Raw genomic sequence first — 14,336 nt, forward strand, 5'->3', positions numbered from 1 at the left:
CCTAAGCACTGAAAGTATAGATGTGAGCCACATGCCAGGCCTAAAAAACTTCTTTAATGAATATTTATACCTAGCCCTCACTTGTTAATTTTTTTTTTCTTCTTTTGAGACAGAGTCTTGTTCTGTCGCCAGGTGCCAGGCTGGAGTGCAGTGGTGCGATCTTGGCTCACTGCAATCTACGCCTCCTGGGTACAAGCAATTCTCCTGCCTCAGCCTCCCGAGTAGCTGGGATTACAGGTGGGCGCCACCATGCCAAGCTAATTTTTATATTTTTTTAGTAGAGACAGGGTTTCACCATGTTGGCCAGGATGGTCTTGATCTCTTGACTTTGTGATCTGCCCGCAGATTTTTCTGTCTTTATGCCTTTCTTGGTGAAAAGTAGGAAAGAATGATTCTCAGCTATTTGTGTAGCTCATAGAAAATAAGTTATATTCTGTGCTAATTTTTCTTGTAAATGAATTTCTTACTTTTAAATACTGTAAATTTACTTAACTTCTTAGATACCTATGTATATATATATGCTTATATTGTAAATCCATAATGCTTAAGAAGACTTCTCCAAGTTGTGGGGAAAAAATACGGTGTTAAAATGTTCAATGCAGCCAGGTGTGGTGGCTCATGCCTGTAATCCCAGCACTTTGGGAGGCCAAGGCGGGTGGATCACGAGGTCAGGAGTCTGAGACCAGCCTTACCAACATGATGAAACCTCGTTTCTACTAAAAACACAGTAATTAGCCAGGTGTGGTGGCCCGCGCCTGTAGTCCCAGTTACACGGGAGGCTGAGACAGAAGAATCGCTTGAACCTGGCAGGCAGAGGTTGCAGAAAGAAAGAAAAAAAAAAGTTCAATGTAATTTTCAGACCACAAGGAGATAATTTTCATAATTCAGTGACTTTTAAAAAAATACAAGAAGATTCCTGACTTTTAAAGGAATATGGACCTTCTCTAAATCATTTTCTCAATAACTCTCTTTACAAATGATAAACTAATACTTGAGAAATAATGTGTTTATTTTGTGTTTTATATACCACTTAAGGACTTACAAGGAGAGTTCCTTAAGTTATGTACTTAAATTGTTGACCTTTGAATAGTTAATGCCTGCAAATATACTTTAAAAATTTCTGGCCTTGGAAGCAGATAATGCCTGTGAAAGTGTGTCTCTAAAATACTTACATAAATGCCTTCAATGTAATCTCTTCCCAATGCTAGCAAATAAATATATACTGGTTGAGTTGCTTCAAGAGGTGAGATAGCAGGAGGACATGCCTTCTAGAATTCTATAGCATTCTCACGAAGAAGTCTAACCTCTTGTGGGTTCTCGAGTAAATCAAGTTGTCTTCAAAGAAAGCTCCCACGTCTCCAGGACCATCTCAGATTGGACACTTCAGTCAGAAGTGGCCATAGGCACCTGGCCAATTTTCAATGGGGTGCACGCTTAGAAGACTAAATGAGAAGAGGAATCCCTAGTTATTTAATCTAGATCCAATTCACGTTTTTCCTCTTGGAGGAAGTCTCTGGGGAACCTTGTCAAATGTAAAGAATGAACCGCTTAACTTTTTTGCCAAAAACTAATCTATGCAGATACGTAGATATGTGTGCCCACGGTCATTTAAATCTTCAATACTTGCCTCTGGTCCCAGAAAGAAATTATTCAGAAATGTACATGTCAATCTAAATCATATATATGGGCAAATCATTATAGTTGTTTTTATAATCCATTATAGTTGTTTCTATAATCTATTGCATTGATAAGCTTTATTGGTCTTCTCCTTTTTTTTTTTTGAGATTGAATCTCACTCTGTCACCCAGGCTGGAGTGCAGTGGGGCGATCTTGGCTCGCTGAAAACTTTGCCTCTGGGTTCAAGTGATTCTGCTACCTCAGCCTCCTGAGTAACTGGGACTACAGGCATGTATCACCATGCCCAGCTGATTTTTGTATTTTTAGTAGAGATGGGTTTTCACCACGTTGGCTAGAATGGTCTTGATCTCTTGACCCTGTGATCTGTGTTTCTCGGCCTCTCAAAGTAGTGTGATTATCAAAGTGCTGTGATTACTGTCATGAGCCCACCATACCTGGCTTTCCATTTTTGAAGGAAGAATTGTTTCATTGAGACTCATAAAACTGGTCTTGTTTCTCTGTACATTAATGTTAATGTACACTATATTGCCAATATTACTCTGTAATCTTCGCATACTCCAGTTCAGAGTTTTCTCCCCTTCTCCTCGTTTTTTTCCAGCCCCAACAACTTGAGTAAATACTACTTTTTGATCAGATTTGTGTTTGCTGGCTTTAACATGCTTTCAGTTGCTTTCTGATGCCAGAGTATTTTTCACCTGTGTTTTTTTTTGTTGTTGTTTTTTTTTTGTTTTTTGTTTTTTTGGGAGGCTGCAAATTTAAAGTTATTTGATTCAGTGCTTTATTTGCCATTTGATATTATGTTTCTCAACTGGAGCAATTAGAGCAGAATGCTAATGATGCCACCAAGAGAGCATGGTGTATTTGCCACATTCTACATTTTGTTTCACAAATATAAAATACTTTTGCTGTTTGAAAGAAAATCAGGCATAAAATTATCACTGTATGTTGAAAAATCTATTCAACACTTTTGTTATTTTCAGATTAATGTACATAAAAACTAGGCATAAATTGTTTGACTCAGATACTGAATGTTATAGTCCTTGTGATTCTTTCATCAAAATTCATCTTTCTAAAAACTAGCCTAAGAATTATAAACATAATTCTAATATAGTGCTACAAATTTCATTATAATTATGTCTGTTTACCCAATTTTTGGAATGAAACCAAATACCAACAATTACCAATATCTAAAATGATATCAATATTCTGAATGAGAAATAATCTCACAATATAAGCAATCTAAATGCCTATTGATAGATAAGGTTTTTTCACTATTTAAATTTTTTCCTTATTTTTCTTCTAGTCAATGGTGAAAATATAAGTAAAATACTTTATCTCTTATTCTTTTGGTAACAAATTACTTAAATTTCCTGTACTTTGTAAATTAATTTTTTGGTAATATTTCTTCATTTAATGTAACAATAAAAATGAATTGATATTAAGAGTTAAAGGTTTGCTATGGTCTGAATATTTGTGCCCTTGCTGCCAAGATTCGTATATTGAAATCCTAACTCCTAAGGTGAGATGGTATTAGGAGGTGGGAACTTTGTGAGGTGCTTAGGTGTGAGGGTGGAGTTCTCATGAATGGGATAATTGCTCTAGCAAGAGATCCTCAAGGAAGATGCTTTGTCCTTCTACCACGTGAAGACACTGCCAGAGGTGTTATCTGTGAACCAGAAAGTAGCGCCTCACCAGACACCAAATCTGTTGGCATTTCGATGTTGGACTTCCCAGTCTCCAGAACAGTGGGAAATACATTTCTGTTATTTATAAGCCACCCAGTCTATGGTCCAATTATACATAGCTTAATGAAGAAGACACCTTCTGAGAAATGCATCATTAGGCAATTTTGTCATTGTGCAAACACTGTAGAATGTACTTACACAATGCTACATGGTAGAGCCCTCTGCCTACCTAGGCTATGTGGTATGGCCTATTGCTCCCAGGCTACAAACCTGTGCAGTATGCTATTGTACTGAGTACTGTGGGCAATTGTAACACAATGCCAAGTCTTTGTATATCTAAACATAGAAAATGTATGGTAAAAATTCAATATTATTAACTTATAGGACTACTGTTGTCTATGTAGTCTGTCATTGAAATGTGTTCACGTGGCACATGACTGTAGTTTGCTATAGTGGCGTGAGCAGATGAGAATGAAAATGTTCTACCAACATTGTCCCTACACTGAAGTGTAATCTTATTTCATTTCCAGGTGATAAAGAATTGATTGGATATTCTTTTCCCCATCTTTAAACACAATGTAAAAAAAGATGGTTTTAAACTTGAAAGGCTACAAGACCCCTTTAACTTATAAACTTCATTTTATACAAAGAAGTTGTTTTACAAGAAGTGTTATAAAATTATCAGAAACCAGACACATTTCAAGTGACCAGGCATTCATTACATAATTTGTTTAAATTTTTCTTTAAATTTAGTGTATCATTTGGTTTTAAATACTAAAATTACTCGATATAAGCACACATGTAATAATGTATTATAATTATAAAGTCTGAATACAAAAGTTAAATAGTAGGAAAATGACTTTTAAATGTGCATTGCAGTACCAGTTGTTCTATTTTCATTAGTTGTCATGTATCTTGCCATGTCCTTTATCTGGTTGTGAATTTACAAGGAACACAGCAGGTTGTGAATTTTTAATAGGCTTTTCTCGAGGAAAGAAAAGGTCAGTATTAACATAAAATTCTTCTTAAAAATGTGTAACACAAATGTTTCACACCGGAGAACAGGTGTTACTGAGGAACTAAAACCACAATAATCTAATTTTTTTTAAGTTTAAAGAAAACTTAGTCTCACACAATAAAATAGAATAAGACAAATCAATATATAAGTTATATCTTTCAAAGTAGATTCTGTAAGTGTTTTGGTATGGTGATCCATGGATCCCAGCTTCTCAGCGTTGTAAACTATTTTGCTCAACTAAATGTTTGTTTTTTGAATCCAAGTATTGTTACCTGATATCCAAATAAAAAGGGAAGAGTCAAGAAAAAGCTACAGTTATAAAGACAAACTCTTGTTTGATTATTACTTAATGAATGAATTGGAATAGGAAATAAAATTGTGCCACACACATACAAAGAATGAGGGAAGGTGGTAATACCAGAACAATGGTGGAAAAAGTATGCAGACTAAGAGATAATTAAAATAATAAAGAGAAATTTAAAAAGAAGATGGGGAGTTTAGGCAGGGGACTATAACTCAAGAACTTTGTTCTTTGGTCTCTTTCTGTAACTATTAGGAAATCAGCAGCATCAGTAGACCTGTTATTACTCAGTTCTTGTATCCCATCAGTTTCGTCCACAAGGGGAGCAATCCTCCAAGTCTCAGGAGATTTGGAAATTCATCTTTCTGTCTCCTTTATTACAGTGAATATCTCTTGTACTTTCCTTACTTGTCCATGTCTGCCATCTTTCCTTAAACATAGGCTAATGTCATACCCTCATATATAGTCCTTTTTGCCCTTTATTCTGGTGCTAGTGCTCACTTGTTTCTCTCTGTAAGAAAAGACTTTTTAAATGCACATTATCATTAGTACAAGCTCTAGTGGTTCAAGAAAATCGTATAATAATTAAGGCTTCTTAGGATCAAGCTGTATAAATTCTTAGGTGTAATTTGCTTCTCTTATATTCCCTTGGAGAAGGTAGAAATCCTATCATTTTCTGATTCTCAAAACCACACTCTACTTGCAAACTACATCTCTTTGATTCCCTACTACCACTTTCAATTTTCTAATCCAACAGAAACTCCCACAGTATGTGGTCCAATTATAAGATTTAATTTTCGCTCTCTGTAGTATAAGTGAAGATAATAATCCTGCTGTGATTTATATTCCAAAACTGAGCTTTATAAAAATTAAAATCTTACCATCTTAGCAGCTTTTTTGCATGTCAAACTGATTAGAATAGGAGAAAGGGTTTTAATGATTCCCATCTTGCCTTAAATCCTTCTTCATTCCAAATCTATGTTCTATATTTATGAAGTGTTCCTTCTAAAATGCAAAATTAGTAAAATGTAAAAATTTCCCAGGTTCAAACCTCTACTCATTGTTTGATAATTTAGATATTGTGAGCTTAAGAAATCTTCTTTCTTTCCTGGGGGCTATATTAGGAGCTGTCTTGTGAATTTCCATTTCACAAAATGTTTGACCTTTCCACAAAAACTGACTGGAATGATCGACTTGGTTTAAGAAGTGCATGATTCTAATGAGAATAAACAAATATTTCTCAATGAAAATTATTGAATGGATAGACAATAAATATAACTGTCTACTATAAACCATAACATTATCTGATCAAATTATTGATAACATCAATAATTTTTATTGAATTATTTTGATTCTCAGAACAAGAAATATGCAGTGCTTAAATCTGTAACCTGGAAAATTGCCACTGTGTTGCACATGCATATAATTGGAAAGTTTCCCAGCAACTATGTACATTTTCAGTTCCTGTAAAGCATCAATCTTGTGACTTTTCTTTAAAGAGTGGTTTCCTGGCTAAAAGTCACATGTTACTTCGGAAAGCTTTTAAGTTAAAAGGAGTTATTTCCTGAGTTTCTCAACCTTATTTTATTGTTTATGAATAGCTAAAAATGTAATTAGAAACTATTCGTTATCTGACTTCTTTTTTTTTCTCCAAAGTATGTGCCCATCTGGGGTTTTCTTTATCTATTATGTGTGCATTAATAAGCAGTTTATCCAGAAATGTAGTTTTATCCAGAGTTGACAGCTAGGTGCTAATTACTGCAAACCATTAACCAAAAAGTAGACTGTTTGTAGACCCAGTGGTAATAAGTAATGCAATTCATTAGAGATAGATACACATAATATTTTATTTATTTTAAATATTTTTGATATCTACATAAAAATGTTTTGAGGGGCAAGTTCATTAAAATAAGTTCTCATAAGTAGAAAAGAACCTTTTAATTAAATAAACAAGTCTTCTTTAAATAGGAAGTAATTAGTTTAAAACTCTACACTTAATTAGATGAAATCAAGTGCTAGTTTAAGTAGTCTAAACAGCAAAAATCAAACTTAGATAAATGTCTAACTTCAATTATATGAAAAATACATATAATTGAAGCATATAATTGAAGATTATTGTCTCCAGTTCTTAATTCTCTAGGCTGTAGATCAGTGTGCCTATTCTGATTTACATCTACATTTTATATCAATATTAAAACATAAAACTTGACTATGACGAAGTCTGTTATAATAAATGTTTGGTAGGAATTAAGGCCTACTGTTTTAAAAATATTTCTTATCCAATGCATAACAACATAAAATTTGTTGAAGCATAATATCATCACACGTAATAAAACTGTGATCCTAGCATTTAAAAATGTTTATTGGTAGAGTGGTACAAATTAAAAACAAACCATACATTTCTTATATTTTTCAAAGCCAAGACCTGTTCTTCCTGTGGCCAGGCTTTTATTTTTCAGAGTTAGAATTCCATATGGGGCAGGAGGTATACCCATCTGGCAACTGGTAACTGCCTATCCATTTCCAGAATTCTCAAGGTCATTGGGGCCCATTATTTCTTCCCCGAACATTATGGAGCTTGCTTCTAGGTTTTACAAGAGGCTCTTCTTTAAGTCAATTGCCCAAAGATTACATTCAGTCTCTAGTAGGAGTACTCCTAAGCCTGTTGGTTAGCCTTAAGGGCATCTGTTGAAAAACAACATGGATGGAATTTGTTCATGACACATGGACTCTTGAACGAGCATTGGCACTAGGATAGTGTGTACATTGGGCTGAGATGTCCACAGGAAATCATGCAAAGCTCTTTGATGTGATGAATTGATTCTCAAACCTCCAGTGTGGTTATGTTATAGGTGCAAAAAAAGGAGCAAGACACAGGCCTTGTATTACCTTGTTCCTGCACAGAGTTTGTCTTTGTAGGTTTTTAAGAAGGTAAATTTGACAAGGTAGGAGGCTAGAACATATTTTATTTTATAGTTCATTAATTTGATTTATAACTTGAAAGCATATAGACATGTGTTATGTAGACATCTATCTGCTCTGAATACTACAAATATTTGCGGGGTAATTACTATCTATTGTATAAACCAAAAATGTGATATACGTTGTTTTTTAAAGTAAGAACTATGTCTCCTACAGCTTTGCTTTTCTTGCAGTTCTTAAGATATTACTAATTCATCAACAGAAATACAATAGCTAATAACAAGTTTATATCGGATAAATTTCTTGCACAGTATAAGAATAAAATAATTTTCATTCACAGAAAGAGATGAAAGAGCAGTGTTTACAGCAACATATCAAGACTGATAATATCTGGAACAGAATTTATTTCCCCATGCAAATGAGTGTTTCCTAAGCAAAGCAAAAAGAGGAGCTTGGTTTAATTTTATTAGATTTTTTCATTTAGAATAAAAATTATTCTGATATATAAAAGGCTATTCATATGGTTTAAAGTGTATAAATAAGTGTGATCAAACTTATTCAAGTCTTATTTCAAGAACTCGGATAGCTGACCCCATTGCTCAATGATGAAACTTGAAAAACCTTTGAATTCTTTCAGCACCATGTACCTTTATAATTATCATGTATATGCTCTTTTTATTTCCCCTAGCTACATTCAGACCAAGATAAAGGAGATGGATCACTCAAATATATCTTATCTGGAGATGGAGCTGGTACTCTTTTCATTATTGATGAAAAAACAGGTGATATTCATGCCACAAGACGAATTGATAGGGAGGAAAAGGCCTTTTATACTCTACGTGCACAAGCTATTAACAGAAGAACTCTGAGGCCAGTAGAACCAGAGTCAGAGTTTGTGATCAAAATTCATGATATCAATGACAATGAGCCAACGTTCCCAGAAGAAATCTATACAGCTAGTGTTCCTGAGATGTCTGTTGTAGGTAAGTTCATTTACATTTATGATGATATTCAAAAAATGTTTTAATAATCAATACATTCTTATAATATTATAATTAATTAATTGAAATCCTCTTTGATTTGCTACCTTGAGTACGTTTTTTTTTTTTTTCTTTTAGGAGACAATCAGAAAAAAAAGATTAATGCAATTTACACTTCCTATGGATTTGTGAATCTTTATAGTACATATAGTTAGATGCTTTCCTCCACAATCAAGAAAATTCCATTGAACTTCGGTAGAAAATTGTGAAAATAAATGTTTATTTTTTTCCCTTGAATTTAGATAACAGTTGTGTACATTTCTGATCCCAAATATAAATACATTTAGAATACCATGGAGAGAATACAATCTTCACATATACTCTAGTCATATTTTGCCTAAAGATTTAATTTGGAATATGTACTATCTACATATTTCAATTGAGGAAATTGATTGGATTATTTCTTTTTTTATTAAATATTATAAAATATCCTATCATTATTGCTATTACACATAAAAGTCTGCTGGTATCTTTAAAACTCTTTGAAATCTTATATTCAAAGAAGCCAACTGAAAACCCATGGTTAAATATGTACTGATACAGAATTACCAATTTAGATTGTGGAAGCTGTAAAACATACAGCATGAAAAAAGAGATAGAAATATAACATTCAAGAAAATAGAATTTCCCTTTTCAGTGTAAATAAATGGGAGATATATCTGTAGGCCCAGAAAATTAAAACTGCTTTAATTTTTTAAATTAGGTATAAAATGACAGGCCATTAAAAGCATCAGAAAACAGTGGTAACATTTTTAAAAATATATTTTTGGATTCAGTAGAAGAATAGACACTTCTCACATATGCATGAAGTTGTTTAAACTGATTAAACGAATGTGATGCTTTTTTTTTTTAACTTGTAACAGTTATAATAGCACATTTTCAGACTCTGCATTTCTCACAAGCATTGTTCTGAGGTTGTTATTTAATATTTTCCTCATTAAATCCCAAGGACTTTTGTCAGTAATCTCACTATAAAGCCATTTTAAATATCTTGAACTTTACCAAACAGATTTTAGTAGTTCATGGAACTTGGGATCATAGTGGATTGTTTCTAAATTTAGAATTTAATCTATTCATAAAATTGTATTTGAGAGCAGATGTTAATTATTTTTAGAGTTAATTAGTGGAGAGGGGGAGGAAGAACATACCTACTCCTTTGTGATTAGATAGGCCCTTTACACGAAACAAATCTATTATGTGAAAATGAATTTGAATATCAAACTTGAGCATTTGTAAAGTAACTGTATTTATCATATTGTGATGTACTAGCATTATTTATTGCATGCATAAAAAATTGACATGTCGACTAAATAAATATTATGTATTTGAATTCAAAAGTTTACTTGTAATAACATTATCTATGTATATATTCATCCAAATTATATATGAAAGTTTCTTTAAGAGGTCATTATTAAAGCCAAGAATCATTCAAGTCTTCAATGAAAACCAGTGCTTTTGCTCCTCCTTCTGGTACTGTGCAGAACTAAGCTGAATTTGGATACTTCAGGTACTTCTGTGGTGCAAGTCACAGCTACCGATGCCGATGACCCTTCCTATGGGAACAGCGCCAGAGTCATTTACAGCATACTTCAAGGGCAGCCCTATTTCTCTGTGGAGCCTGAAACAGGTCAGGAATAATGAATTGTTGTTTGTTACTTTGATCATCTTTATGACCTTTATAAGTAGAAAGACCATGAGACAATAAGAAGAAAATCTTAACGTTAGTACTCAGAGATGAGTGATAATGCAATGCTTCAAGATGTAAGAACTCAAAGTTAAATGATAGAGTGAACTAATGGGAACCACTGTTTAGATATTGTAACATAAAGGTTTAGGCCACTCTACAGCACAGGTGGCATTGCTAGGAAATGGAAACCCAATACAGATAGTATTTCCACAGAATCACTTTTATAATTTCTAGGCAATAAAAATTAATATAAAAAACCTATCTTTCAAAAAATCGCTAGCTTAAAAATATGATTTGTGGACTTAATCTAATAATAATTGAGATTTCAGTGAAGATAATGGAAGTTTTTGTATTTTCTCAAGGTATCATCAGGACTGCTTTACCAAATATGAACAGAGAAAACAGGGAGCAATACCAAGTGGTCATCCAGGCCAAAGACATGGGCGGCCAGATGGGAGGCTTATCGGGGACAACCACCGTGAACATCACGCTGACAGATGTGAACGATAATCCACCACGTTTCCCCCAGAGTAAGCACCCTTTGATGGTCATTCTGCAGGGCAAAAGATTCAGCATAAAAACAATAGAAAAAGAAAGAAAAGAAAAAAAATAAATTATCATTCATTTAAATTAAAATATATTGAAAATGTGCTACAAAAGTAAACAAAAAGGTGTACATGCTGATGAACTTACTACGTATTATGAAAAGATAAAATTGAGTATTTCAAGTATATTTCACTCAGAGACAGGAGGACCCATGATCCCAAACCTCTTCCTGTATGAGCTTGGCAACTATAATTGTAATTTAAGAACTGTTTCTTTCAGCTAACAAAAGGAAACAATGTTTATTAGAAAACCAAGTCTTAAATTTTACAATAAATACATATGTTTCTGTTTCACATTTAATAAAGAGGATTCTAACTTGAGGACAAATTTTTTCAACAAAATATCGAATTTGACAAATTATTAAGAACTAATCCAGAGAGCACTGTAGAGAACCTCAGAAAGCTATCTGATTTGCATTTAATGTTATTATGTGTGAAGTGACAACCTTAGTACAACATTTTATATTCCTGTTCTATGAGTAAATCTATTTTGAACTGACCTCTCAAATTCTTTAAAAAAGTTTAATAATAGGTTAGGAACCTTTATAAATACAGATTCTATAAAATACATGTTTTTTTTTTGGTACAAATTTGGTAGATTACATGTCTACTCGCATACCAGAGAAAATGATATCAAGTCTCAATGGACACTCCCAATTTTACGCTTTGCTAAAAGATCCTGTACTTAAAGATAGAATTTAGGGTAGCAATGTGACACAAAAAGGACATTCAACTACCATTTATGTCCTTAATTTTCAGGATTTGCTGAATATTAACCTCTGAATTGGTCCCTCAAGTTTAGTTTGTAATTTGCTTTAAAAACCTGTGATAAAGTATTAAAATTTAAAGGCAGTAGCTTTTTTTTTTTTAATGCTTATATCTTTATATTAAAGGCCATTGCTCAGAGGAATCATGGTCTAAGAATTAACAGTATTGTCCTGAGTCTTCAAAAGCATTTTCCCTCTTTTCTATACTAATTTTATCTAACTTTATTAATAGTACACGATTCTTAGTAAATTGTTTAAAAGCATGTATTTGGAAAGATTTCAAAATTCATAGAGAATTTTCTTGAGCAGACTAATCACATACCTGTGTATCTGTGATGGTTGTTTGATAGATATTTAAAGTATGGCCATCAGGTCTGCTGGTGTGATGCTGGCCCCAGACCTCATAGGGAAAGGCATGCACTTACGCTTTTTTCAAATAATTAGGTTTTAGCTCCAGATTGCCTTCAATATTGGTAAGAAAAATAAAACTAGTAATAATCCTGCACATTTCTTAGAACAAGTTTACAGATGTGCACTGTTTAAAATTTAAATTTCACATTTTACATGTTTTCTGACCAGCTCTTAGCTCGAGCCTTCTCCCAGGAGAATGGACATGCAAATTCAGCACAATGAACCATAATTAATTAATTGCATAATCCACAATGAGCATAACTATTACTGGAAAAAAAGTATTTTATCAGTCATAAATTTCCTTTGGGAGTAGTATTGTATTTTACATTTTAACATATATGCATGTGTCTAAAATACAGTCCACTTACAAATGACATATTCAATAAGCAAATTAAATCCACCTCTAACACCAAATGTATACTAAAATACATTTAGAGGATCTTAGATCATCCCATATCTTGTCTCATTATCATTATGACTATTATTATTTATTTATTTATATATTTTTTGAGAGAGAGTTTTGCTCTGTGGCCCAGGCTAAAGTACTGTGGTGCAATCTCAGCTCACTGCAACCTCCACCTACCGCGTTCAAGTGATTCTCTTACCTCAGCCTCCTGAGTAGCTAGGACTGCAGGTACACACCACCATGCCCAGCTAACTTTTGTATTTTTAGTACAGACAAGGTTTTGCGATGTTGCCCAGGTCTGTCTTGAACTGTCTCATTATTTTTAAGTTATAGATGGAAACATATTTTATGAATTTTTATTTTCTAAGTTATCTTTTGTGTTACAAATATTTACAACCTTGTCTGACCTTTGGGAACACACATTCATAACAATTATAATGTTATTTGATTGTGTAAGTCATATTACATCTAGAAAACAGTATTTAATATTTAATATTATTTAAGTAAATAGTCAATGTTTGAAGGGAGTTCTGCAGTTCACAAAGCCTTTCATATGTAGCATATCATAGAAACCTCACAACTGATCTGTAGAAACTGTTACTGTTATTAAACACAATATACAGAAGAAAACCGTTACTGTTATTAAACACAATATACAGAAGAAAAGTAAGAAAAAACTACTACTCACTTAGTTTTTTCAGGTGGGTCCATTAAATCATCTGTTTTTCATTATCATCAGTAACACTGGTTAGCATAGTTTTACATTGCTCCATGAAGAGCAATGTAAGACTAAATTACTTAATATCTAGGAAGCACTAACTCAGTGGCTGGCATATAGTTTATTTATGCATCTAATAATGCTGATTCATGCTAGTGCTCTATTACCATTATTATTATTATTCAAGAGTATAAAAGTTAGGTCACAACTCAAACTTTCCTTTAGGTTGACTGATCCAAATTCACTATTTGCCTATATTCTGTATCAACAATCTCAGTCATTTGAAGGGGAAAGAAACAAATGAAAACTCAGATATATTGGTTTTTTTGTGTGTTTATTTTATTGTGTCGATTTATAGCAATGTTTCTCATTCAGAGATAATTTTGCCCTCCCCAGCCATGCCCCTCTACATTTGGCAATATCTTGAGATTTTTTTATTATGTCAACTGGCAAGTCTACTGGAATCGAATGGGTGGGAGCTAGGGCTACTTGTAAGCATCCTTACAATTTCAGTGACAAAGAGCTATCTAGCCCAATGTTCTGGTAGCATCTTAGTGATAAATGTTTATGTCATATGAGGGGCAATTCGAGTAAATCACAAATTCATTGATCTAAAAATATTTATTGAAATCACCCTTGCACCAAATGCCATTGTTATGGTTTGACTGTGTCCCCACCCAAATCTCATTTTGACTGTAGCTCCCATAATTCCCTCGTGTCATGGGAGGAACCCTGTGCGAGGTAATTAAACCACAGTGGCAATCTTTCCCGTGCTGTTCTTTTGATAGTGAATAAGTCTCACCAGATCTGATGGTTTTGTAAAGGGGAGTTCCTCTACATGAGTTCTCTTTCCTGCTGTCATTTAAGACGTGACTTTGCTCCTCATTCACCTCCCCCCATGATTGTGAGGCCTCCCCAGCCATGTGGAACTGTGAGTCAATTAAACCTCTTTCCTTTATAAATTACCCAGTCTTGGGGATGTCTTTATTAGCAGTATGAGTACAAACTAGCACAGCCATTTTAGAAACTAAATACAAGTATATGGTATTTGTCAAAACAACAACAACAACAAAGTCCCTGTTTGTGTCCCTATCACCTTTCATTAAAGGAGGGGAGAAATATCATGCATAAGTATAAA

The 14,336-nt window shown here is 33.5% G+C and overlaps 1 protein-coding gene across 1 annotated transcript in view; it reads left to right on the plus strand.

Annotated features, from left to right (window-relative positions):
- The window catches only part of LOC101029206 (cadherin-10), a 165,370-nt gene that overhangs the window by 107,143 nt on the left and 43,891 nt on the right, over positions 1-14,336 (plus strand). Inside the window, exons 3-5 of the mRNA XM_039468492.2 lie at positions 8,253-8,547; positions 10,112-10,231; positions 10,654-10,821. Coding sequence (XP_039324426.1) covers positions 8,253-8,547; positions 10,112-10,231; positions 10,654-10,821 — 583 coding nt within the window. The remainder of the gene's footprint in view (positions 1-8,252; positions 8,548-10,111; positions 10,232-10,653; positions 10,822-14,336) is intronic.

This window comes from Saimiri boliviensis, chromosome 1 (genome assembly GCF_048565385.1).
Source record: "Saimiri boliviensis isolate mSaiBol1 chromosome 1, mSaiBol1.pri, whole genome shotgun sequence".
Taxonomy (NCBI): Eukaryota; Metazoa; Chordata; class Mammalia; order Primates; family Cebidae; genus Saimiri; species Saimiri boliviensis.